Source organism: Equus przewalskii, chromosome 4 (genome assembly GCF_037783145.1).
Source record: "Equus przewalskii isolate Varuska chromosome 4, EquPr2, whole genome shotgun sequence".
In the NCBI taxonomy this organism is placed as follows: domain Eukaryota; kingdom Metazoa; phylum Chordata; class Mammalia; order Perissodactyla; family Equidae; genus Equus; species Equus przewalskii.
The window spans coordinates 83525302-83552817 of NC_091834.1; the positions used below are offsets into that span (position 1 = coordinate 83525302).

A 27516-nucleotide genomic window follows, 5' to 3' on the forward strand; every position below is an offset into this window, starting at 1 on the left:
ATGAAGCATATATTGAACTTGTATCTCTTAGGTGTGGTGCTGACCCTGCTCTCCATCTTCGTTAGACTGATGGAGTCACTGGAGGGCTTACTGGAGAGCCCATCGCCTGGGAGCTCCTGGACCACCAGAAGTCAGCTAGTCAGCACACGGCCGCCAAGGGCCTTCCAGACCATCCATCCAGAGGGGTGTGATAAGACCTCCGTCCACCGGCTGTAACCTTGGAACACTGGCTTAAACGTGTCCAGCCGGGTGTCCCAGTTCCTGGGCAGGCAAGCTCAGCATCAGTGTCATCAGAGAATTAACTGTTACTGGGCCCTTGAAGGGACTCTTCACCTGGAAAAAGAGCCCGTTTAATACACAGATGTGAGTGGGTGGCTTATGGCGGTGGGATGGAGTGATCTCATTCCTCTCCCCTTAGTCAGCCGGATGCCTTGCTGTCCTTGGCAGCGTGGCCCTGACATCTCTTAAGATGGGGGCTTGTGCTCAACTGCAGCTGTTGGAAGATGGTGGTTTTCAACCCTACTTCCTAAACAACTGCAGAGAGTTCCTTTGGACTTGGGTGTCTTATAGTCAGTTTATTTGGTGTTGGGCTTCTCCTCTTGAGAACTCCTCTGTGTGGATAACAGTTGAAGAGGTGTGTGGGTTGGCTGTAGGGGGAGGGGAGATGGAATATTCGATGTCCAGTTCTCATTGTTTTACATTTTGAAGTCCTTCTTCAACATAGTGTACATTGGTCTGAAGGGGGCAGTCAGATGACAAACCCTTCTCAGGACATAGGCATGTGGCCACCATGTGGCTTAAATGAGTTTTTCTAATGAAATAAAGTTGCATATATATTTCCCATATGTGTCATGTTGACTTCTGCCCTTGAAATTAGTGTTAGGGAAGGGCCTTAATTTGTAGTTTAACATCTTAAAACTTTGGACAGAAAAGTACTTAAACACTGTGTTTAAAACAAGGTAAATAAACTTGAATTTGGAGGCAGGGGCAGTTGCATCTGCCCTGTATCAACCAGTTTTCTGAGCCTAGGCCAAGACTATTGCAGTCCTCTGTTGCCTCTGTCCATCTCCGAAGAAAGAGAGAAGTGATTTCTTCTAGCCCCCTCACCTCAGTCTTTGGGGAAAGAGAATTAACAGTCTAGTAGGCCTTGGCTTTTTTCTTCTGCCCTCTTAACCACCAGGGTGAGTACTCAATTGTGATTGTTCTCTAGGTCAGCTGGTAGAATGTCCCTCTCTCACAGATGATTGTTTCTGCTTTTTCCCAGATCTAAGCAGCTTGGCCTTTCTGCAAAAATGGAGGGTTTTTTTTTCTTGTATCCACCACTCCTTCATCCCTCACCTCATGTTGGAGTGTATTCACTCTTCTGCCTGTGGGAATATACGTATCTATTCACACTTTCTTCTTGGTGTGCGCGTTATTTTATGTATGATGAGTTTGATTGACTTCTGCCAAAGGGTAAGACTGGAGCATGGTGTCCTCTGCTGAACCAGTTTTGCTTCCTGAGTGTTCTTAAACTTAATTGTGACTACCCCAGAAGCCAGTGGTTTGGGCATCACTTTTATTTATTCTGCTGTGGTAGTCATTAGTGCTGTCTACCAAGCATTTCCAGCTTCCCGGCTTCTGGGCACCTAGTAACATGGTAGTCCCTGGTCCTTTGTGGTTAGCTGGGCTTTTGTGACTCGTCTTTTGGTAGCATGGTACTCTCAAAAATATAGTTGGCTTTTTATCTCTGATTCCAGGCAATTTCATGTGCCAGTAGCTGTCCTTTTTCTAGACATATTTCTTAAATTTGGTATATTTTCTCATCCTCATGCCTTTCCGACTAGTTTGGGGTATTTCGAACTTTCAGTTGGAGAGCTGCACCTTAAGTCTCTTCCCCAAGCAGTTTAGTTTAATTGAAGTGGTTTATTGGGTGCTGCATCCTTAACGAGGTCTTTGCTCTAAGGTTTCAACAACAGATATGATGGGCATAGCATTGTTTTGATCTTTCCTAGAGTAGGGTGACTACTCGTAGTCTGGCAGAGGGATTTCCCGGGATGCAGGACTTTCAGTGCTAAAACTGGGACAGTCCAAGGCAAACCGGGATGGTTGGTCACCCTACCTACCAAGCTAAGTTTGAGTTGACATCTGTCATTCCAGATATTTCTCAATTTTAACAACTACCAATTAGAGATGAGAAGCAGTTGCTTCTGTGAGTCCTGCAAGCCCATTGACCTCTGTAGTCTCTCTAGATCCCTTATGCCTGCTTGCAAGCTGGCCACTTCTCATCTGAGCTTGTCTTGTGATGCATTGTCAGTGGCAACCAACAGTATCCAATTCATGCTGCTAACACTCTGTTCTGACTCTCCTAACTCATTAGATTAGATAATGTATGTCTTCGAAGTTGCTGCAGACAAGTTTTACCAAATACCTGGCTACTGTATAACATGAGTTGCCATCCTTCCAGCTTCCAGTAAGATCTCTTTGGTGCCCCTAAGTAAGTTAATGTCATATAATCAAGGTTTTTTGTTTTTGAAATATGCAACACTGCTCATCTAGATTCCAGTCTCCATATCAGCCCAGGACACATTAGGTTAGGTTATGCTGCAGCAACAACCCTGAAATCTCAGTAGCTGAAAACAGAACAGTTGCCTAAGGGCGCCTTCCCAGGAAGCACAGCTGGGGCCTAATCAAGGAATATTCACTTCCCCCAGGGAAAGGGGCCTTCACATCTGCTCTGTGGAACATCATAGTCACTAGGCTACTGTGTCTCCCATTCTTCCCCTCCTTCCCTTACTGCCGTTATCCTGTCCCTATTCCATCACTCCGTTAGATGTGTAGGGGCGTAGGGGCACGTGGCCTGTCTTTTTCACTTGTAGATTATCTCGAGCCACTTTCAAAACTGGCATGAAAACTTGTGCATCACTCAGAGGTTCTTGAATTTGAACTTGATGTTGCGGCTGGATGGAATTCTTGGGTTGTGTCCTTTGGGGGAGGTATGGTGAATGTATTCCACCTGCGTGAGGGGATAGTAGTGAGCTGAATCATTATTAACTAGAAGGGTCGTTAATGGTAGTCATTAATGTTCTTCAAATATATTTGCCCTTGCCTTCCAGGCACATAATAGAATTGCATTTCCTGACGCCTTTGTGGTTGGATGGGGCCATGAATTCTGGGCATTGAGTTGTGAGTCAAAGTGACTGTGTCAGTTCTAGGTTGCAGCATTTTAGCACTGCTTCAAAACCCTCCAAAACCCTCTTTTTTCTTCCACCAGTGACCAGCAGTGCTCCAAATGGAACAGTTCCGTTAGTGCAGGTCCTGGAGTGTGCATGCCGTGGAGCAGTGCCCTCAACTGATCCCTGATGAACATACCGTGTAAATGAGAAATAAACCTATGTGGTGTTAAGCTACTGAGGTTTGGGGCTTTTTGTTATTGCAGCATGACTTGGACTATCCTGATACGTTGCTTACAGCACCTACTGGGTGCCGGGCATCAACTAGGATCTCATCACTACCTACCTCAGATAACGTACGTAAGATAGTAGAGGGAGAAACACGTAAACAAATAAGTAATGTTTCACGGTTCTATGATAGAAATATGTGTATAGCACAGTGGGTACATAGTTATTTGCAGGCAGGAGGTAGATGTTAAGGAAAAGCTTCTTAAGAGAATCTGAATTTTTATTTAATTTTAATTTTAATTTTATCTTTTTTTATCTGAGGAAGATTAGCCCTGAGCTGACTTCTGCTGCCATTCCTCCTCTTTTTGCTGAGGAAGACTGGCCCTGAGCTAATATCCATGCCCATCTTCCTCTACTTTATATGTGGGATGCCCACCACAGCATGGCATGACAAGTGGTGCTAGGTCTGCATCCGGAATCTGAACCAGTGAACCGTGGGCTGGCAAAGCTTAGCACAGGAACTCCACTGCACCACGGGCTGACCCCTGCAAGTACAAATTTTAAATCCCTATTATTAGCTTGAGGCCTTAACTCTAGTGCCATCTGGTGGGATCTAAGGAAGAAGGAAATATTTGAAATTCCTTCTGTATGTGAAGGGCTGTGCCTCTAAAGTTTAAGGCAGATAACAGAGTATTAAGGGTTGGAAGAGAGGAACTGGTCTAGCACTGTCTAATAAAAATATAATGCAAGCCACATATATAATTTAAAATTTTCTAATGGTCACATTAAAAAGTCAAAAGGGGGCCAGCCCCATGGCCAAGTGGTTAAAGTTCTGTGTACTTTGCTTTGGTGGCCCAGGTTCACTTGTTGAGATCCCAGGCACGGACCTGCTCCGCTCATCAGCCATGCTGTGGAGGCGTCCCACATAGGAAATAGAGGAAGATTGGTGTGGATGTTAGCTCAGGGCTAGTCTTCCTCACCAAAAAAAAAGAAAAGAAAAGAAACAGGAAAAGGTATTTTTAACATTTTATTTTACCCAGAATATTAAAAATATTTCAACATGTGATCCACATAAAAAGTTATTAATGAGATAGATATTTTACATTCTTTGTTTTTTATAGCAAGCGTGTGTTTGTATTGGTGATTATTTTACACTTACAACACATCTCCATTTGGATTAGTCACATTTCAGTTACTCAATAGTCACATGTGGCTAGTGGCTGCTGTATTGGACAGTGAGGATTTTTTCATTTTACTACAGAGGGAAACTAGGGGATTAGACAATATCATTGAACTAATTGGCAGTCGATTCCCAGTATGCAGCTCTTTTTTCACTATCATCTTGTGATTTTTTTTCTTTTTCAAGAAGTCTTCAAAGTGCAATATAGCAAAATATGTCAGTAATGAGCTTTTTCACCCCTGAGGTAATTCTTATGTGGGCACATGTGAGATTTTTTTTCCTGAGAAAACCTATGTAAAAAAAAAAAAATCATAAAACGGATGTAACTTACAACGTTTGCATGCTGCCTTGCCCATAGACCATCAGTAATGCCCACAGACTTGAATTGCTTCTATGGCAAACGTATACCAACTTAATAACTCATAAGTCATCACTTGAACATGAACTGTTTTTATTATGTTTCCTTTTAAACCTTGTCCTTATACATCAGGCATTTCTGTATTGTAATAGTATGAGTGCAGTTTGGACTCATTTTTCCCATTTTACTTAACATTATGAGATGCAGAATCAAACAATTGATAAAAGCAGGTAGTTTTATGTAATCTGAGAATTCTAAATTGGAGGACATTATATTCATAAGGCTCATTAGAATTAGAATAGTGTGCTAATCCTTAGGTAAGAAGGGACAGGGAAAGTTAAATGTACTATCTTGGCATAAATATGTATAAACATTCTCTAAAAGAATAAACAAGAAAATAACAACAGTGGCTTCATTTTGGGGGAAGGGTGGTGGGACCTTGAGCCGGTTGTCGGGGTGAGAAGGGGACTCTTCACTGTCTCCCTTTTGATACTTTTTTTTTTTTTAAAGATTGGCACCTGAGCTAACAACTGCTGCCAATCTTTTTATTTTTTTCTGCTTTTTCTCCCAAATCTCCCCACTACATAGTTTTATATTTTAGTTATGGGTCCTTCTAGTTGTGGCATGTGGGATACCACCTCAGCATGGCCTGACAAGCAGTGCCATGTCCGTGCCCAGGATCTGAACCAGCGAAACTCTGGGCCACCGAAGCGGAGCGTGCGAACTTAACCACTTGGCCACGGGGCCCGCCCCCATTTTGATCCTTTTTGATGTTGTTACCTTGTGAATGTATTATTCAAACTTTTGTACTTATTTGTTTATTTTGCTAAGGAAGAACTCGCCCTGAGCTAGCAACTGTTGCCATTGTATGTTGGTCTCTGCCACAGCATGGCTGCCCACCAGCGGTGTAGGTCCACGCCCAGGAACTGAACCTGGGCCACCAAAACAAAGCACACCAAACTTAACCACTAGGCCATGGGGTCAGCCTCTCAAAGTTTTATTTTTAAAATGCCTATAATCAATTTTTCTGTTTATAATTTCTATTTTAAAAGCTTTCTGAAATTGTGATGGAGATTTTATTGAATCTACACATCAATTTGGGATGAACTGACAGCTTAGTATTGACTCTCCTAGTGCATGAACACACTGTTTCTCTCTTTGTGTGGCCGTTGACAAGGAATTTTTTGTCTGTGTTCATGAGTAGTGCTGACCTGTGGTCTGTTGCTTTCTTTTCTTGCTTTGTCTTTATCTTATTTTACTGATGCTGGATTCATAAAATGAGTTGGGAACTGTTTCCTACTCCATTTTGTGAGTTTGTAGAAGATAAATATTGTTGATCACTTAAATGTTTGATGGATTCCACCAGCAAGGCCATATGGGCCTAGAGTTTTATTTGTGGTGAGATATTTAATTAAAAATTCAGTTTATTTTATTAATATATGTATATTTTTTTATTTTTCCTAGGTTAGTTTTTAAAAAGTTAAAGTTTTCCCTGTCAGTTTTAGTAATTTCTATGTGATGGCATTTGTGTAAAACATCTAAGTTGTCAAATTTATTAGTATTAATTTGTTTAAATGATTTCCTTATTATACTTTTAAAATTCATAAGATCTGTAGTGATATTCTCTCTTTTTTTCCAGGTTGGTAATTTGTTTCTTCTCTTTTTATAGATCATGTTAGTGACAGGCTTCTTGAGTTTTATAAATTTTACTGCTCTCTTTAACAATTTTAACTTTTGGTTTTCTTGATTTGTTTCTGTCTGCTTTCTATTTTATTGATTTCCACTCTTTATTATTTACTTCCTTCTGTTTAATTTGTTCTTTTTTCTTCCTTTTTTCTTTTTTAGATGGAAACTTAGGTAATTGGTTTTTGGACTTTTCTTCTCTTCTTCTTTAACCACATAAAGATATAATTTTCCCTCTAAGCATTGCTTTAGTTGCATCTCACAAATTTTGATATGTTTTCATTTTATTCAAAGTATTTTATAATTTCCCAGTGATTTCTTCTTTGATGATGGGTTATTTAGAAGTGTGTTCTTTCATTTCCAAATACTTTGAAATTTTCCAAATATCTTTCTGTATTGATTTTTAGTTTAATTTCATTATGGTAAGAAAACATACCCTGTATAATTAAGACTTCTTTTATGGCTCAGCATATGTTATATCTTGGTAAGTGTTCAATGTGCACTTGACAATAATGTGGATTCTGCCACTGAAGTGTTCTGTAAGTGTCAGTTACATAGTTGATAGTGTTATTCAAGTCTGTATCCTTGTTGATTTCTATCTACTTGTTCTATGAATTTCTGAGAGAATGAGGAGATATCTAACTCTAATTATGGATTTGTCTAGTTATGCACTTAGTTCCCAGTTTTTGCTTCATATCTTTGGAAACATAACAAGAAGGATTGTTAAGTCTTCTTGATAAACTGACCACTTTATTTTTTTAAAATGTCCCTTCTTATTACTTGTATTTTTCCTTACCCTGCAGTCTTCTTTGTATGATATTAGTATAGCCACTCCAGCTGACTTAGGATTAGTAGCTGCATAGTTTATCTTACTCTATCCTTTTAACTTATATGTCTTTATATTTTAAGTAGATTTCTTGTAGATAGCATATAGTTGTGCCTTGCTTTTTATATGGTCTGTCAATATCTGATTTTTAATTGGAGTGTTTAGGCCATTTACATTTGGTGTAGTTACCAATAAGGTTGGGTTTAAATCTACCACCTTGTTATTTTCTTTTCTGTTTTCCATCTGTTCCTTTTTTTTTCTTTTTGAGAAAGATTAGCCCTGAGCTAACATCTGCTGCCAATCCTCCTCTTTTTTTGCTGAGGAAGACTGGCCCTAAGCCAACATCCATGCCCATCTTCCTCTACTTTATATTTGGGATGCCTACCACAGCATAGCTTGCTGAGCAGTGCCGTGTCTGCACCTGGGATCCGAACTGGCAAACCCCAGGCTGCCGAAGTGGAACATGTGCATTTAACCACTGTGCCACCGTGCCGGCCCTTTCCATCTGTTCTTTATTTCACTTTTCCTCTTTTCTTACCTTCTTTTGGATTAACTGAGAATTCTCCTGTGTTCTATTTTATCTCCACTATTGATTTATTAGCTGTACCTCTTTGTTTAATTTTTTAGTGGTTCTTCTTTTCTCAGGTTTACGATAGACATCTTTAACTTATTACAGTCTGCCTTCAAATGCTGTTATACCACTTAATTTTTTTTTTTACTTTTTATTGAGATTATGATAGTTTACAACCTTGTGAAATTTCAGTTGTACATTATTATTTGTCAGTCATATTGTGGGTGCACCACTTCACCCCTTGTACCCAACCCCCACCCCACCTTTCCCCTGGTAACCACTAATCTCTTCTCTTTGTCCACGTGTTTAATTTCCACATATGGGTGGAGTCATACAGAGATTGTTTTTCTCTGTCTGGCTTATTTCACTTAGCATAATACCCTCAAGGTCCATCCATGTTGTTGTGAATGGGATGATTTTATTGTTTTTTATGGCTGAGTAGTATTCCGTTGTGTGTGTGTGTGTGTGTGTGTATATATATATATATATACATACCATATCTTCTTTATCCAATCATCAGTTGATGGACACTTAGGTTGCTTCCATGTCTTGGCTATTTTGAATAATGCTGCAGTGAACATAGGGTCTTTTTGAATTGTTGATTTAAGTTCTTTGGATAGATACCCAGTAGGGGGATGCCTGGGTCATATGGTATTTCTATTTTTAATTTTTTGAGGAGTCTCCATACTGTTTTCCACAGTCGCTGCACCAGTTTGCATTCCCACCAGCAGTGTATGAGGGTTACTTTTTCTCCACAACCTCTCCAACATTTGTTATTTTTTGTTTCAGTTATTTTAGCCATTCTAACAGGGGTAAGGTGATATCTTAGTGTAGTTTTGATTTGCATTTCCCTGATGGTCAGTGATGATGAGCATCTTTTCATGTGCCTATTGGCCATCCATATATCTTCTTTGGAGAAATGTCTGTTCATTTCCCTTGCCCATTTTTTGATCGGGTTATTTGATTTTTTGTTGGTGAGTTGTGTGAGCTCTTTATATATTATAGAGATTAGCCCTTTGTCAGATATATGATTTGCAAGTATTTTTTCCCAATTGCTGGGTTGTTTTTTTGTTTCAATCCTGTTTTCCCTTGCCTTGTAGAAGCTTTTTAGTCTGATGAAGTCCCACTTGTTTATTCTTTCTATTATTTCTCTTGTCTGAGAAGACATGGTGTCTGAAAAGATCCTTTTAATACTGATGTCAAAGTGTACTGCCTATATTTTCTTCTAGAAGTTTTATGGTTTCTGGTCTTACCTTTAAGTCTTTGATCCATTTTGAGTTTATTTTTGTGAATGGCATAAAAGAATGGTTGATTTTAATTCTTTTACGTGAAGCTGTCCAGTTTTCCCAACACCATTTGTTGAAGAGACTTTGTTTTCTCCATTGTATGTTCTCAGCTCCTTTGTCGAAGATTAGCTGTCCATAGCGTTGTGGTTTTATTTCTGTTCTTTCGATTCTGTTCCATTGATCTATGTGCCTATTTTTGTACCAGTCCCATGCTGTTTTGATTACTGTAGCTTTGTAGTATGTTTTGAAGTAAGGGATTGTGATGCCTCCAGTTTTGTTATTTTTTCTCAGGATTGCTTTAGCAATTCGGGGTCTTTTGTTGCCCTATATGAATTTTAGGATTCTTTGTTTTCTTTCTGTAAAGAGTATCATTGGGATTCTGATTGGGATTGCGTTGAATCTGTAGATTGTTTTAGGTAGTATGGATATTTTAACTATGTTTATTCTTCCAATCCATGTGCATGGAATGTCTTTCCATCTCTTTGTGTCATCATCGATTTCTTTCAGGAAAGTCTTATAGTTTTCATTGTATAGATCTTTCATTTCCTTGGTTAGATTTATTCCAAGATATTTTATTCTTTTTGTTGCAATTGTGAATGGGATTGTGTTCTTGAGTTCTCTTTCTGTTAGTTCGTTATTAGAATATAGAAATGCTACTGATTTATGTAAGTTGATTTTATACTCTGCAACTTTGCTGCAGTTGTTGATTGTTTCTGATAGTTTTCCAATGGATTCCTTGGGGTTTTCTATATATAAAATCACGTCATCTGCAAATAGCAAGAGTTTCACTTCTTCATTGCCTATTTGGATTCATTTCATTTCTTTTTCCTGCCTCATAGTTCTGGCCAAAACCTCCAGTACTATGTTGAATAGGAGTGGTGAGAGTGGGCATCCTTGTCTTGTTCCTGTTCTCAGAGGGATGGCTTTCAGTTTTTGTCCATTGAGTATGATGTTGGCTGTGGGTTTGTCATATATGGCCTTTATTATGTTGAGGTTCTTTCCTTCAATACCCAGTTTATTTATGGTAAATGGATGTTGGATCTTGTCAAATGCTTTCTCTGCGTCTATTGAGATGATCATGTGGTTTTGTTTCTCATTTTGTTAATGTGTTATACCACTTCATTTTTTTATGTCAGAGCCATGCAACAGGACGCCTTTATGTCTCCCCTCTCATTCTCTGTGCTATTCTTGTCATATATTTTATTTCTACATATGTTCTAAACCTGATGTTATGTATTACATTGTTATAATTTTTTAAATAGTCAATTATTATTTAAGGAACTTTAAAAATTATATAGATATAAATACATATTTAAAACTTTTACTCATATATTTACAATTTCTAGTGTTCTTATTCCTTGTGTAGATGTAGCTTTATAGTTTTCACTACATTTAGAAAATTTCCAGACATTATTTCTTCAAATATGTATCTTTACCTCAGGAAGTAAATAGTTATGTTTAAGACAGCCCTGACCACATGTCCACCACTCTAATCAGACTACTTTTAGAGTTAGTAATGATTCTTCCAATATATAGCATACCTTGCACATAGTTACTTCTCGGTAAAGATTTGTAAAGCCACATATAAGAAATTTCTTCAATATTTTAAAAAATGTATTTGTTCAAAAATGGAATACACCAGGTGATGGCCCAGTGGCATAGTGGTTAAGTTTGTGTGCTCTGCTTTGGCAGTCCAGGGTTCGCTGGTTCGGATCCCGGGCGCAGACCTACACACTGCTCATCAAGCCATGCTGTGGCGGCATCCCACATACAAAATAGAGGAAGATTGGCACAGATGTTAGCTCAGGGACAATCTTCCCCACCAAAAAAAAAAAGAATACATGCTCATGATAAATACAGTCATGTTCCACATCATGACGTTTCACTCGATGGACAGCATGTGCAACAGTGGTCCTATAAGGTCGTAATGGAGCTTAAAAATTCCTGTTGCCTAGTGACATCATAGCCATTGTAATATCGTAGCACAATGCATTACTCATGTTTGTGGTGATGCTGGTGTAAACAAACCTATTGTGCTGCCAGTCATATAAAAGTGTAGCACAGATATTTAATGTACATACATAATACTTGATAATAAATGACTATGTTACTGGTTTATATGTTTACTATTCTGTCCTTTTTATTGTTATTTTAGGGTGTCCTCTTCTACTTATAAAAAAAAAGAGTTGACCGTAAAGCAGTATGCCGTGCTGCTCCGGCAGCAGCCTCATACGTCTCATGTTTACCGTGTCTCTTGATTGCATCATTTTCTCTTTGCTTGATTTAATCTCATGTTGTTTTGTTCGTCATCACCCCTAGAGTGTGAAATCCACTGCTAATGTTGCCAGTAGGAGGTCATGTTGAGTGATTACCCAGAAACAAAATTAAAGGTGATTAAGGACTACAAAGGTGAAAAATCAGTGATGGTTATTGCTTGCCAGTCAGGCATGTCCCATTCCAACATAGCTATGATCTTGAAGAACGAGAACAAAGTGACGGAAGCTGTTAAAGTGTCTTCTTCATTGAAGGTAATGAGACAAACAAAAATTTGAGAAGGGCCTCTGCCAGACCTGGAGAAACTTCTAATGACCTGGATGGAAGACCAGACACGGAAGCATTTCCCTCTCAGCACTGTGATGATCACAACCAAAGCAAAAAGTTTGTTTGTGATATTGAATAAAAAGGCTGGGCCCAACTGCAATGTCGAATTTACTGCTAGCTTTAAGTGGTTTAAATGATTCAGGAATCGTCATTCATCACGTAATGCGGAAGTGAGTGGGGAGTCTGCGAGTGCTGATGTGAAGGCAGCTGAAGAATTTTTGGAAACTATGGATAAGCTGATTGTGGAAGAAAATTACTTGTCAGAGCAAATATTGAATAGAGACGAAAGCTCCCTATTCTGGAAATGGATGCCTGAAAGGACTTCATCCATAAGGAAGCCATGTCAATGCCAGGTTTCAAGGCTTTAAAGGACAGGATAATAGTCTTTCTTGGGGCCAATGATGCAAGCTACAAATTGAAACCCTTTGTGATCTGGCACAGTGAGAACCCCAGGGCCTTCAAGCATATCAATAAGCAATCACTGCCAGTGTACTACAGGAGCAATAAGAAGTCATGGATGACCCAGCTCCTCTTCTAAGATGCTCTCCTGAATTGCTTTGCTGGCAAAATGGAGAAGTGCTGTTTGGAGAAGAACATACCTTTCAAGATTTTACTTATTGTTGATAGTGCTCCCAGACATCCTCATTCCGTAGGTGATCTTCATTCCAATATCAAATCAGTGTTTCTCTCTCCAAACTCTATGTCTTGGATCCAACCAATAGATCAAGGAGTTATAGCAGCTTTTGAGGCCTACTACCTGAGGAAGGACCTTTGCCCAGGCTATTGCTGCAACTGAGGAAGGCACTGATGCAATTCTGGAAAGATTACAACATCTGTGACTGCATCAAGAACCTTACCTGGGCTTGGGGTGTATCACAAAGTTTGTATGAATGGCATCTGGAATAAGACACTTGAGGTTCATCCATGATGTCAAAGGATTCGCCAAGGATGAGGACGTTGCAAAATCAACAAGGCTGTGGTTCAGATGGAAGACAACTTTAACCTGGATGTAGATGAAGACAACACTGAGGAGCTCCTAGAGGTGGATCCTGAGGAACTGGCTAATGAGGGGTTGTTGGAACTGGAACAGGAACGCAGAGCTGAAGAAGAGTAAAAGGAAACTTCAGGGAAGAAAAAGAAGCCCCAAGAAAATTCACAGTGAAGTGTTTAGCAAAAGCTTTTGCAGACCTCAACAAGCTCCTTAAAAAGTTTGAAAACATGGACCCCAACAGCAAAAGGTTTTCATGAATAGAGAGGAATGTTCATGCTGCATTATCTACTTAGAAGCAAATCTATAATGAAGAAAAGAAGCAAACCAGCATTGACATCTTTCTGAAAAGAGTGACACCTCCTCAAGAAGAGCCTCAGGCCGTCCTTGAGCAGGTATTCCAGAAGAAGGCATTGTTATCAGAGGAGATGACAGCTCCATGTGCGTTATTGCCTCTGAAGACCTTCCAGTGGGTCAAGGTGTGGAGATGGAAGACAGTGATATTGATGATCCTGACCCATGTAGTCCTAAGCTAATGTGTGTGTTTGTGTCTTAGTTTTTAACGGAAAAGCTTTAAAAAGTTTTTAAAAAATTTAAAAATAGATGAAAGCTTAGAGAATAATGATATAAAGAAAAAATATTTTTTACAGCTGTATGATGTGTTTGTTTTAATCTGTTATTACAAAAGAGTCAAAAAGTTAAAAAAATTAAAAAACATAAAGTAAAAGAGTTGCAGTAAGCTAACATTAATTATTGAAGAAAGAAAAATATTTTTAAAAGAAATTTAGTGTAACCTACGTGTACAGTGTTTATAAAGCCTACAGTAGTGAGCAGTAACGTCCTGGGCCTTCACATTCACTCTCCACTCACTCGCTGACTCACCAGAGCAACGTCCAGTTCTGCAAGCTCCGTTGATGGTAAGTGCCCTGTACGGGGGTATCATTTTTTAATCTTTTATACCTTATTTTTACTGTACCTTTTCTATGCTTAGATACACAAATACTTACCGTTGTGTTAAAATTGCCCACAGTATTCAGTACAGTTTGAGGTGTGTAACCTGGGAGCAATAGGCTAGCCCGTGTAGCCTAGGTGTGTAGGAGGCTGTACCATCTAGGTTTGTGTAAGTACACTCTACGATGTTCCCACAACGACGAAATCGCCTAGTGACACGTTTCTCAGAACCTATCCCCATCATTAAGCAATGCGTGACTGTAATTCAAACAGTACAAAAAAGCATACTGTGAAAAAGAAGTCTTTTTTTGTCACCACACTTAGCAATGCCCTCCATCTCCTAAGGCAACCGTATTTTTCTCCTCCCAGAAATTGTCTGGATGTGTTCAAGGATATATGAGTATATATCTTTTTTTTTATTCCTTTTACCCAAGTGATAGCGTATTTTTTAAAAAATAAGTCTTGGTAATCATTCCATATCAGTATATATAAAGCTGACTTATTCTTTTTTTGTTTTGTTTTGTTTTGTTTTTTTGAGGAAGATTAGCCTGAGCTAACATCTGCTGCCAATCCTCCTCTTTTTGCTGAGGAGGACCAGCCCTGAGCTAACATCCATGCCCATCTTCCTCTATATGTGGGATGCCTACCACAGCATGGCTTGCCAAGTGGTGCCATGTCTGCACCTGGGATCCAAACCGGCCGAAGCAGAATGTGCGCACTTAACCACTGAGCCACCAGGCCAGTGCCTGCCTTATTCTTTTAATGACTACAAACTACAACATATGGATGTATGATAATTTATTTAACTGGCGCTCTGTTTTAGCTCTGGACATTTAGGTTGTCTCCAGTGTTAGGTTATTGCAAACAATGTTGCAGTGAATATTCTACTTGCTTAAAACGAGAGCCTACTTCACAAATAAGTGAGGTACTCCAGCACACGGGGCCATGCTGATGTTCTCTGTGCATTTAAGTTTTTGGTTTATGTGCTACAACACTGTAACGAAACTTCCTATTTCTTTTACAAGGAAAGGAGAAAAAGTGTCAAGAACAGAGAGTACCATGATAAGAAAGCAAAAGTAGTAAACTTGAAAGTTGTTTGAATGTTTGAGTTTCTAGTATTATAGACTTTGTATCAATAAATAAGGTAAAAGTTAGTTTTCTCTTCTGATGAGCAAGTCTTAAGAAAAAATAAGCCAATGAGATATAAACTCCTGCTTCTGATGTAACAACTTTGGGGAAGCACCAATGAGAAACAGGCCTCCATGGAGGAGGCGGAGGGGGGGGCAGGATGCTGGGAGCAGGGGTGGTAGGAGAAGCACCAGGAGATTTAAGCCGGGTCTCCTGGGGACCAGAGCAGTGTGTTCTGAGAGTTCAAAACACTTGAGAGAACTGACTTAACCCCTTGACTTACTCCTTGAATAAGCACCAAACTGAGAGAGCCTGGTAGCTGCCCAGCTGTAGTCTGCAACAAACAAGGGTAGTTCCAACCTGAGTGTCTGTTGATTTTTCCACTTACGTTAATGAATAAGGCAGAAGTGAAATAGCAAAATTGTATGTTGGAACTTTACATGTTTGTCAATGACTTAAGCAACTTCTTTCCTAAATCAGAGAATAGCTTACAAATACTGGAAGGCTATTTCCTCATATTTTTTTGTGCCCACAATATAACAGCTACAGACACACTTTTAAGTTAAGTCTGCGTCATTAACATTTTCTCTATCACTTTAGTCTAGACAGTCAACAAAACAATAAATCAAGGCCTCACTTTTGGCATTTGCTGATTTCCATGGTATACATAACTCTCAAGTAGCTGGTTTCAAGATGGTGACCAGCGTGAAGTTCCTGAACACACAGAGAAGAGATACGCAACAGCAGTACACTGTTGTATGGTGTTTCTACCACATACAAGCAAATATCCTCAGGGTATAGAGAGGAGTAAAACGTAATTAAGAAGTGATGAGTTTGGGCTGTTTATTAACTTTGTTTTTTATATAATTTAATTGTAAGTTTAGATAATTTTTAATGGTGATTGTGTTTAACAACTGGCTTGTAAAGTGCCTGAAAATTTAACAATCGGATCTCGTGACCTTTTTTGCACTGGCTCCAGCATACCCCTGGGTCACTAATTCTTTCTTGGCCCGCTGTTTCCAAATAAATAAACCTCTCTGCTTTGTTAACCACCTGGTGTTTAAAAAAAAAAAATTCTCATTTTATCCCATGAGATGGGGAAGGGAAGACTGGGGTGAAGTGCTGTCCCCCGTCTGAGCGTTGCTGGCCGGGGGACGGCCTGATTTTAGGTGAATAATTCACACTTAGGAAGTTTGTGAGGCTTCACTGTGAAGGGGAGGATTGAAGCCTGAGGGTTTCTCGAGAGCCTTCCCTGCTGTTTGGGCCAGCTCACTGCTGTCTTGGCACAATCTTGGGAGAGTCATTTTACTCGTGTTTGGGGGGAGATTGAGTGACACATGGAACAGGCCACATTACGGCTAGTTTGTAGCAAGCAGGAAAGGGGAAAGAAGAACCCTCCTCACCCCAAATCCTTCCTTTCCTCTTCTTTTTTCCTTTCCTGTTGTCACCCATCACATTCCCTGATGTCATTCCTGCCATTGTGAGCTGACAGGCTCTCCAGCCTGCTGGACAGCCCGTAAGTCAGGAGGGGAGGTGGAGCTGTGGAGGTGCGGGGAGTAGTGGTCACACCAACACCTGGAGGTGGGCTGGGTCTGCGTGGAGCCCCAGAGATGTTCCCAAGCCCCTTCTTCCAAAGAACCAATGAATAAAATTAGGGGCCTCCCACGTGAGGTCAGGGAACCAGGCCCTGGAGTGGAACTTGGAGTGGAAGATGGCCTTCTTTGTCAACTGATTCATTCTCCAGAATTCAACTTGTTCTCCGACTCGATGGTGTTTGAAAGCAACTTTATCCAGGTACCCTTGTGCAGCTCAGGACCAATTTTCTTTCCCTTTCCAAAACCTGTTCCCAGGGCTTGGTCCAAAAATGCTGTGGCCTTTGAAAGCCCTGGGGAGGAGAAAGAAGCCACTATGGCTAGAGAAACCAGAGGGTCTGGGTCCTAAGTTCACCTCTTGGTGCCTATAGCATCCTGGGGCTCCCTGCAGGTCACGTGCTTTAAGGAAATAGAGTTATACCCTGCAAAAGAAGACATCAGAGCTCACTCCCCAGGCAGTATCCACAGGCATCCTCCTGGGGCCACTAGTGCAAACTGGCTGGTTAGAGGGGATGAAGGTGGCTGTCAGAATCCCTGCTCTGAAATCTAACCTCCTCTCTCTGGGATGGTTTAGAAACAGCCTTGTTTGAGAGCAAGGCCCCTGGATAAATGGGCCTTGGCCAGATTCTACCATCCGCCAAAGGGTGGTGACGTGACCAATGGAAGTGAGCATCTGTGGCCTGGGAAGCATGGAGCCTCAAGGATGTGGGGCAGTTATTTTAATATGTATGACATCTTACTGAGGTGCTGCCCATCACTCTCTCATGATCTGGCCAGAACCTGCGCACCTGTGCTCCTTTGCAGGTGTGACATCACCAGTTAATCAGCAAGCTGTGTGCCCAGCAGGAGGTGCAAAGAGAGAACAGATAGTGTCCCTGGCTCAGAAGCTTATGAATCTGTAGGTGTCAAGGGCGTATTACAAAATAGTAACTGCTAAGAAAGCTCTATGTCAGATGGTTTGACCAGCCAATCCCTAAAGTGTGAGCACAGAGAGCGGGGCCGAGGGAATTCAGAGCGCTCTCTCTGGACTTACGCAGTTGAAGAAAGCTTCCCAGAAGACAGGGCCTTAAGCTATTCTTCGAGATCTTGCTGAGACTTTGGTAAGTGGAAGAGCAGGGAGAGGAAATCCGAGGTAGATGGACTGCAAGTGCCTGCCTCAGGCAGGAGGCTGGAAGGCTCAGGTAGGGTCTGCAGTCCAGAATCCATTTGATGGAGTTGAAAAGCGGTAGGGAGTTACAGGGGAGAGAGAGTGGAAACAGTTTGAGGTGGGAATTGGCTTAATTAGGAGACTCTTCACAGAGCAGCGAGCTCCTCTCTGATGGAAGTCCCTCAGATTTCAGAAAGCTGGTTCATGGCTCTCGGTGCTCCATGGTCCCTGTGCTGCCCCAGGGAGCAGCATAGCTGGGCCATCAGCGGGCAACCTGGGGACGCACTCATTCCTAACACACTCTCAGTGGAGAGGGAGCAGTAACATGGGAGATCCAGACTTGGGACACCAAATTCTAGTCATTTCTGTTTGGATGTGATTCTATTTTGGTAGCAGGTTTATTCTCTTCGTATATTCTCTTTGGCCTAATATTAGAACTGTTTAGTTTCTCTGGCTGGACGATAAGTGTCTCAGGCAGCAGGAAACTCAGACTGTGCCGGGGCGGGGGAAGGCCTGCCTGCTGAAGCTGACCCTCGACCACCGAGTTAAGGTTTCCTTGAGATGACCCGCCCACACCGCTGTGCTGCTCCCTCCATCCCTCTCCTCAGCATCACCCTCACTGCCTCACCTCCAAGCAGCATCACCCACAAGGGTTTCTTTAGCACTTGCTCTCAGTGTGTGCATCCCTCTCTGATTTGTGGTGATAGGAGTTTCATTCCACAATGCAGCTCCAAGAAATGTCACTTTTTTTTTCAAAATCAAAATTCACTTTTCTTGGAGCACCGTCTGTTCAGGTTTGTGGGAACTTAAATTTCAATCATCCCCGGGGCTTTCTCTTTGTCCCTAGTTCCACTTGGGACTGTGAAATGGTCCCAGTGGTCTTACAAAGTCTAGAACATTGGGCAAAGGTCCTCTTGTCTTGGGAACATAGGAGCCACCCCTTTGCTGTTCCTTACTCAGAGCCCTGTATTTCCTCAGAGGCCGCAGTTTGGGTGCTTCTCTGCCTGCCATGGACAGTGAGGTGAGGACGTCTTAGCTGAGACACTGTTGTCCCAGTGCCAGGCATCTAGTCTCCTTGTCATGCCACAACCCCTGGAGCTGCAAGAGCAGAGGTCCTCATTACACTCAAGACCCAGCAACAAGCCAGGCCCTACCTCATCTTGGGGCAAGCTCCCCAAACCTGTCTCAAGTTGGACTGCCTGGGTCTTGCCCATTCAACAGCTCTTTCCTTGCTCCCCTCCCCTTCTGGAACTTTCTTCACACAATCTCCCTTCCAGACCATTGGAAACCTGTCCTGGCTTCTTCTACCCAAGGATGGAGGAATAAAATTTTAATGCAACTCAGCTTTTCCTTACTCGTGTATCCTTTTAAAGTTAGGTAATGCAGAGGACATGAAGAAGGGCAATATGGCGTTCCTTTTGGCAATGAGCTTAAGTCTATTTGGGGAGACCAACAAAAAGGATGGATGCAGGTCATGGCCCCACCAAATGTGCCACGTGCCTGCAAGCACCACCGGTGCTCCAAGCCTGTCACAAGTTGAAGTGCCACTTTTTAGCACCTATACCTTCCACCCTTGTCTTTTGCTTCTCTCTAACCCCTGTACCTGGTGTTGATTTCTAGGTCACTAAGCCCGGGAACTGGCTGGATGTCTATAAAGGATCTACCACTGTGATCCTTGGGGTGACCTCCTCGGTGCCCTCCTTGCCACTCCCCAACGTCCTCCTGATGGCCAACGTCACCTGGCCCCAGGGTCAGTCTTCCACCCGGGGCACACCTGGTTGTGCTCCAGTCATCACCCTCAGCAGGTACAGAAAGGCTTGAGGGAGGGGCCAGAAAGGGTGGGATGACTGACTGCATTGTTTTGCAGCTGGACTTTAGATGAAAAGAAAGCACCGTGTTCTTTAGTGTATAAACTATGTAGAGCTCATTCATTCATTTACCAAATATTTACTTAGTATCTGTTTGTACCAAGCACTGTGCTTGGTGCTGTGGGTGGAGTACCTGGTCCTGTCTCAGCCTAGTTTTTGAGGATCTTGGCTTCCTTTTGCTTATTTTTATTTTGTCAAAATAGACTTAGGGAGTTTCTGAAAAAAGGTGAGGGGTATGAAAGTCAAGTGGGATTATGAGGTATTGAGATTGAAGAAAAAGTACTGGAAGTGTAGGAGACATCCATCCTTCTCCTTACTCTTTCAAGACGGTTAATCAGGATATAGGAAGAAGGAGTCCTGGAAATGGAGTCAGAAAACCTTAGTTCCAGTTCCTATGTAAGAAGATCTAAACTTGGGCAAATCACTTAGTTTCTTTGAGCCTCAGTTTCCAAATCTGTAAAATGGAATTAATAATACTTATCTTTCCTTCATCAAAGGGTTGTTGTGAGGATTAAATGAGATATTATATGTTGACTATCAGCCATTGCTATTGATGTGGGCAGATTCTTTAATAACTAAGGCCCTGGAACTTAAAGAAGAGTTGGTCTTAGTAATCATTCCCACTTTCAGACCACGAGCTTTCTCCCTTGGGCATCCCCCAAGCAGAGGTGGGAGCCTAGTGAAGTTGAGCCAAGGTCTAGGTAGGCACCGGACTGATTAAAATCATGGGCTTCTCTGCTGTGGGAATTTCTTGATTGTGTCCAGGATTCTCCCTCTGAAGTATGTGGAGCTACGAATCTGTGACCGGCTCCAACGCATCCTGAGGGTTAGGACAGTGACTGAAAAGATCTACTACCTGAAGCTCCACGAGAAACACCCAGAGGCAGTGTTTCAATTCTGGATCCGCCTGGTGAAAATTCTGCAGCAAGGTCTGTCCATCACCACCAAAGACCCAAGAATCCAGTTCACTCACTGCCTAGTGCCCAAGATGTCCAGCAGCTCCACCGGAACAACAGTAAGTGGGGCCCTCTGGCCAAGATCCGTAGAGAGTTGGGGGAATCAGAGGCATCTGATCAAGCCTCGTGAGGACTGATGGATATTAAAGTCCACTGTTGGGGGGGCACGAGCAGGCTTCATTTTCAAGGGTCCACGATATGCACACACCCAATTGAGGTCTACAAGCATAAAAAGCAAATTAATTTCGTTTTCCTAAAAAAGAGCGGTAAAGTACTTAACTCACATAAAAATTGTTTTCTGGTTTTTGCCGATTTTTTTTCAGTATTATAAAAGAATAATGCTCACTGAGGAAAACGAGAAAATAACAGAAAAATCACCCTCACTTCTCTCCAGCCCCAAGCAATCACTTGGAACATTTTGGCGTATTTCCTTCTCGTCTTTCATTTTAACTTAATTTTTAATTTATATATTCGAGGACATTAAGGACATTTATGAATGTTGCTTTTTTCAATTTAGGTTATATCATAAGCACTTTTCCATTTCTTTTGAAAGCTCTTCATACACATCATTTTGATAATTTCATGCTATTGTGTTGTATTAATCAATTAAAATTTACTTCACCATTCTTCTAACATCAGACGTTTAGAGTTGTTTCTAACTTTTCATTATTATACATGATGCTAAAAACAAGCATCTATGTGTATTGTCCACATTTCTGATTGTCTTCTCAGAATAGATTTTTAGAAACAGAATTCAAAGAGTGTGAACATTTTTAAGGCTCTCGATACATATTGCCAGATTATTTCCAGAAAGTTCATACCAAATTATACTTTCTCCAATAATATGAGTGTCTGTGTCACTGAATCCTGATCACAATTGAGAAGGATCAGTTTTAACAGATTTTCTAATATGATAGCTAAAAAGGTGGCCTCTCTTTCATTTTCAACAAGTTTGAACATGATTACATGGTTCTTTTGCATTGTTGTGTTGGCCATTTTTCTATTGGCAGCCTTGTGTTTTTCTAAATCTATTTGTAAAATAAAGCTTTCTATACATCAAGAATTTTAACCCTTTAATCACAAGTTTTCACAAATATTTCCCCCAAGGATTTGCTTTTCCCTTTCAGTTTATTTAAGACTTTTTTTTTCTTTTGACACATAGAAGGCTTTTCCAGGACCTGCTGAGGGTAGAAGCACAGGAAGGAAAAGCTTGATAAATTAGATTGCCTAAAACCTTCAGATTTCAAAATCCAAACACTTTCCCCCTCTCGTATAAGTCGTATCCTTTAGGTATGCGATCACTGACTTCCAAAGTCAGCTTGCGGAGCTCTCCTGCACTGGTTCTTAATGTTCAGATCTTGTGTTCTGGGTGAGGTAGTCACAGCAGCCCATCAGAGAGAGGAGGTGATCTTTCCAGGGGCCTCGTTTTTGGTCTGATGATTCTGGGGCTTAATGTCTGAGGAACAGGTCCCCAGGGGTAGGCTGGAAGACTCAAGTGAGGGCCTTCAAGGTTCTGGCCCAAAGAGGCCAAGAACTATCAGGGAGCAGACCTCATCATCTGACTGTCCATTTCTCCATCCAGCCAGAAAGCAGCCTCCCATCATCCTCCCAGCCCAGTGAAAGCTTCATGCTGTTGGCAGCCGAGCAGACCAGTGGCAGTTTCTCACATCTCGCAGGAAGGTCCCAGCTCCCAGCAGACAGGTGGGTCTTCCATGCAGGCAGTCCCAGCATCCCTTCCCGCAGCAAACAGGCCTGGGTGGGGTCAGCGACACCCTATGCCAACCTATCTCAGTTCCTTCTTTTTATTCTAGACATGTATGCATGTGACTTTTCCCCTTAATTTTGTTGTAAGCCTGTCCTTGAAAACAGGGTCTGTGGCTGATTGATCTGAATATTTCCTAGGCAAACCCCAGTGTTTTCATATGGAAGATGCTCAATAAAAGGGAGGAAGAAATTGATTCAAAGAAGGGTATGCTAATAAAGCAGACTCATGGAGTTAGATCCTATTGACTATCTCCAACCCCAGCTCACAAAGGTCCCTGGGGTAAGACAAAAACCTGAGTTCTCTTTGCCTCATCTATCTCTTCTGTAAAATGGACAGACTAGACAGTAACCCAAAAGGGAGACCACTGCTGGCTACAAAGTTTTACTAATTTACTAAGTAACTGTATCAGACTCTTTCTGTAACAAGTGATAGAAACCCCAAACAAGATCATGTATCCAGTATGTTGAACAACTACAACCTGTAGGTTATCACCAAAATGCAAATTTATTTTTGTCTTCTCTTTATAATTTTTTCAGTGGGAGGAATTTTCCTCTTGCCCCTGGATAAAAAGCCGGTTCTGGGCAGGCCCCATAGCATGTGGGCTCCCTCTTAGAACATAAAAGGTCCTTTGGTCCCTTTAAATTGCAAAAGTAGCATCAATTCTGAAAGTAAAATATCTAGTGCCTGAAAATTATCAAATCTCTGCCCTGATCATGTCTTCTCCCTTCTCTCAGTCTGGCCCCATGTTAAGATGACCTTTCATAGTGGGGACTGGGTTGTCACTCCGCTCTTTCTGTTCGCATGTTTAAAGTTGACTTTTTCCCTCTTCTGAGCTTTCTTGGGTTCTTTGAAGCCCTCCATCTGCCGCACCCCCAACTGCAAATCTGGTGATGCTGTGACACCTTCCTTGCGTGTGGCCACCACCCCTCCTCAGGCCCTGGCTCTGCAGGCATCCGTGCCACCCAGGCCCTGCTTGTCAGAGACCCGTTACTCTTTAAGGGAGTCCTCTTGGGTAGGACTTACAGTGGCTCCAGGCTGGCTCTCTCTCTCTCTGATACAGCCCACATCTGGTCCTCGGGAAATGCCCTCTCACACTTTGGCCACTGGAGAGGAGGACCATGCCTTACGAACACAGAAGCAACTCCTCTTCATTCCACCACCAAAGAAACCCCTTCTCCCATCTCTACCGTCCTCCATGTTTTCTGGGCAGGAGTTGTGCCCCCACCTACTGGGTCTCCCTGCCCCAGGGACCACAGCTCAAGCTCTCTGGGTGGTCCCAGAAGCCCCTTTCTTTCAGTTTCAGGGAGAAGAGGCAGCAGCTCTATAAAAAGAACTCTGCACACATCCTCTCTCCCGAAGCTTTTATGGCCTCGCCCTGGGGCAGCATCCCAGTGCTGGTCATGCTGGGTCAGTTCTCCCAGGTCATAGGGTGCCTTATATGTACTTTCCAGTGTTTTCTTTTTTTCAGTTCCAGGATAGTTTTCTTGAATTACAATGTAAAATTTTCTTCTTTGGGTGCTCCTATGGTTTGTATGTTGGATCATCTTTGCCCATCTACGAGATCTGTCACTTTCTCTTTCTTTTGTATTCTTTAAACTCTCTTCCCTTTAGCCTTTTCTCTCTCTTAAGGCATTATCTGCTTTCTTTGCTCTTGTGTTGTTTATAGTTTAAGGCTTCATTTTGGAAATAATTGTTGTTTCCTGAAAATGTCTAATGCTTTTCTCAGCTTTATCACTTCCTCTATAAATCTTTTAAATTCTGACTTCTATTGGTCTTTCATGTATTCTTTCATTTTCTTAGTTTCTTTTGGCTCCTTTTGAAATGCCAAGTAGCAGTTTCTTCTCATTTTGTAGGCACATCTTTTTCATGTGCTTTCATGGATTTATTTTATGTGCTATATGGATATATTATGCCTCATATCCTCTTTCTTTCTCATATAATTTTGTGTGGCGTTTGATTATGATCCTTTACTGATGCTGCTTTTTACCTGAAATGGTTTTCCTGAACCTTTGGGGAGGAGGAACTCCTCAGGGTAGCTTTCTGGTTCCAGCTCTAGAGCTCCCTCTTGTGTCGTTTTGTGAAGTGTTTCCGGCCCTCCCGGGTCGTATTCCTCTCTCTTATCTTTAGCTGACCTTTCTCTTTCCTTTGCTTCTATCTTACTCAATTTGAATTCAATCTCCAGTGGTTTTTTCCTTAGCTTGAAGCTGTGTCCTGCAAGGGAGAGTGTTCTGATGGTTTGGAGAGTTCATGAGGCATAGACCACTCCAGTCCCTTCAGACTTCATCGCTGACCCCTCACACTTAACTTCCAGCTCTCTTCTTAAATTTGCCACCAGCACTCACCACTGAGGGACTGTGGGAAATTTAGGAGCGCTCCGGTTTTTAGGTACATCAGATACCCTGTTGTTTCTGCCTGCTTCCTCTCACGCAGATACTGATATCACGTGGGTCTTGGAGCTGTCTTTAGCTCATCTCAAACAGATCTTCATCTCAAACATGTGGGACTCATATTGGCCTAACTTATAGGAAGGGAGGGGGAAGACCTCCAAAGAACCATTGTTAAGTTTGCTTCTGTCAGGTGCCTCGGAGATATTACTGGCTCAAGAGAAGTTGTTTATGTTCATTTCTCAGCTTGGGAGTTCTTGGACCATTTCGTTTCAGACTTCAAACTAGCATGAGGACAGGCCCAAAGATAAGAAATTTCAGAAGAGACTTTTCTTTTGACCTAGGATCCGGGTGAATGTAGATGAGCTTGCTGTACCGGGTGGATTGCTTTCTGGTGTATCTTTTTGCCAAGAATGCAGTTTTGAAAGTCCTGGATTTATGCAAAAACCTCACTTAACACCACACCTAGCCTGGGCCCAAGACCTTATCTCCTGTGTCACATGCCCATGAAAACCCCTGCCCTGGGTGACCAAGACTGGCAAGTCCCTCGGGCAGTGCCGGCTTCTGCTCACATTCACTTTGCTGGTCTTTAATTTTTGGCCCCTGGGATTTTTCTTTACTTTTTGTGAGTTCAACAATGCATTTAAAATTATGCTTTTTATATTTTATCCAGCATTTCTAGGTGTTTTGTGGCAAAGAGGTTTTTAGATTATTTGGCCATATTGCTAGTCTAGCTAAATAATTCTAAAAATATTTTCACTTAAAGAAAAACCTCACTGCAGTTGTGTCTGAATAGTTACAGTGTGAGTGATTTTTATTTTCTTTTTGGTGCTGTTTTATGGTTTCTATTTTTTTCATTTAAAATAAATACGTATTTCACTTGGAATCAAAATTTTAAAAAACATTTTAGCTACACTGTGTGTTTTTCTAGACAGAACAAGTGGCTGTGATTTTTTTTTTTTTTTAAGTTGCTATTCTTTTGAAGAACTGTTTTCTTTGCCCTTAGGCTGATGCCTGGCAGGTTATAGTGGGCATCAGGCAGATCCAGTGGGTTCCGATTTTGTCTTTGAGTCATGATGCGTTAGGTTCTCAACAAATAAAAGCAACGCTTAAGAGCTGGAGAATGTCTGTTTGACTTCAGCAGAGCAGGCCTTAGCTCTGGCCTCACTCCTGCTTGGCTTTCTCTCCTCGAGTCACTCTTAGATACGTCATATCCTATATACGTATTGTCACTGCCCATCATTTCCATATTCACATCTGCGTTCGAGGCATTCGTACTGGAAAGACATAATTAGAAAACAGTTTTTAAATTAGATTTTTAACAATATCTTCTTTTTCTTCTATTGCTTTAAATGATTTCAAAATTCCTGGGCTCCAACAGAAACACCGATCCTGCCACTGAAGTAGACAATTCCGACAGCTGCCACAAGACACTCTCACCTGTGGTTTCTCCGATCAATATGAATGTACCCATGAGAGCGGTCTTGAGTCACAGCCTCTGGGAACAAGACAATCCAGATGAGCACTTCCTTCAGACTCCTGTAGCCAGTTCCCTAGGACAGAACTTTTTGGGACCCTGACACTTAGCCAAAATGGGGTGCTCTTCCCTGGCTTCATTCAGTGCACTTGCTACAACCTCCTATAATGCTGTTTTCCCACTGTGGGCCAAATTACCATGAGAGAGGTAAGATGGTGTTTATAACAAAGTGCTTCTGTCCTTCCACCAATAAACCTCCAAGTAAGTCTTTAATTGCTGTCGGCTGTGCCGTGGGGGCTCCAGGCTGGGCAAGGAATGATTAGGAGCAGCAGATCACTCCTTGTGAAAATAAGTGGGAAAAACGTTCTGTCTCTGCTCAATTGAAACCCTAAAGCAGCCAAGAAAGCTAGTCCAGAGGAAAGGGCCTAGGGAGAAATCCAGCTTCCTCTTTCAGAGGGGGAGGGTGGGGGACCGGGCTGGGCTGCTACAAGCCCAAAGTGAAAGAAATCCTGAGAATGCTAGTGACCAACTGGAAGACACCTTTGTGTTGCCCGCTTACCTCGTGCAAGAAATTGAGTCTTTATCGCCCCACTGCCTGTGTTAGGGTAAAGCTATAAAGACTCACCCTGGGCCATGCAAACTTTGGTTGCTAAGGAAGACATGGCTTCTGGTAAGGAAGATGGTGACCACCCATCAATGAAAGTCCTAATTGACTCTTCCTACTCAGGACCTAATGAAAGCAAACTGGAAGCGCAGTGTCTGTGTGTATCAGGGATGGGGCAGGAGCTTTGGCCAACCTCCGGACAAGTGGGGAATATTTACTTGGAGGATACTACCACAACATTCAATAAGTATTTATTGAGCTCCTGCTAGGTGCCAGACACTGTGCTCAATGCTGGGTATATTAGAGAGAACAAGACAGATGGACAGTTACATGCCTTTAGGAAAGGTATGGGAGGGATACCGAACCCTATTTTGGAGACACAGAAAGGCCATTAAGGTTGCCATGATGTTTGAGCTACTTGGTCTGCAAATAAAGGCTGGAAGGACGTGTTTTCACACTGTAGGAAATATATTGATGGAGGGAGAAAGAATATAACTACCCTCCCCTTGTACATGCGCAGTTGGGCTGAGCAGTAAATCCTATTGGGTCAGAAAAGATATCTAAGCTGAGAGGACACCTAATGTTCGTGGGTTTCCTCCTGCCTCCAATAAAAATACTAACAAAACAAATTTCCTTTCCCCATGTCACAATCAAATATGGTGAGCATTATTGTTGCTGGTGAGAGACATCTAGAAGCTGAACTTAGAAGAGGCTAATGTGAAGGGTGACCATACTTCCCAAGTTATGCCTGTTGTCCTAGTGTCATTATTA

The 27516-nt window shown here is 41.8% G+C and overlaps 2 protein-coding genes across 5 annotated transcripts; both read left to right on the plus strand.

Annotated features, from left to right (window-relative positions):
• HILPDA (hypoxia inducible lipid droplet associated) lies at window positions 1-3389 on the plus strand. The gene is given in 3 exon segments (XM_070617642.1): window positions 1-151; window positions 154-363; window positions 3254-3389. Coding segments are annotated over 2 exon segments (189 nt in total). The 3' UTR covers window positions 192-363; window positions 3254-3389.
• Window positions 226-26414, plus strand: GARIN1A (golgi associated RAB2 interactor 1A). Of its 4 annotated transcripts, none has more exons than XM_008510595.2 (5): window positions 226-363; window positions 19312-19496; window positions 20325-20574; window positions 22098-22216; window positions 26046-26414. In XM_008510595.2, exons 2-5 carry the CDS (start codon window positions 19417-19419, stop codon window positions 26242-26244), a joined length of 648 nt encoding a protein of 215 aa, XP_008508817.1. In that variant the 5' UTR covers window positions 226-363; window positions 19312-19416; the 3' UTR covers window positions 26245-26414. The 4 variants fall into 4 exon arrangements, with proteins under 4 accessions (XP_008508817.1, XP_008508761.1, XP_008508873.1 ...); XM_008510539.2 differs by lacking the exon at window positions 226-363 and adding an exon at window positions 11813-13790; XM_008510651.2 differs by lacking the exon at window positions 226-363 and adding an exon at window positions 16332-16468.
• Window positions 26415-27516: the final 1102 nt, after the last annotated feature.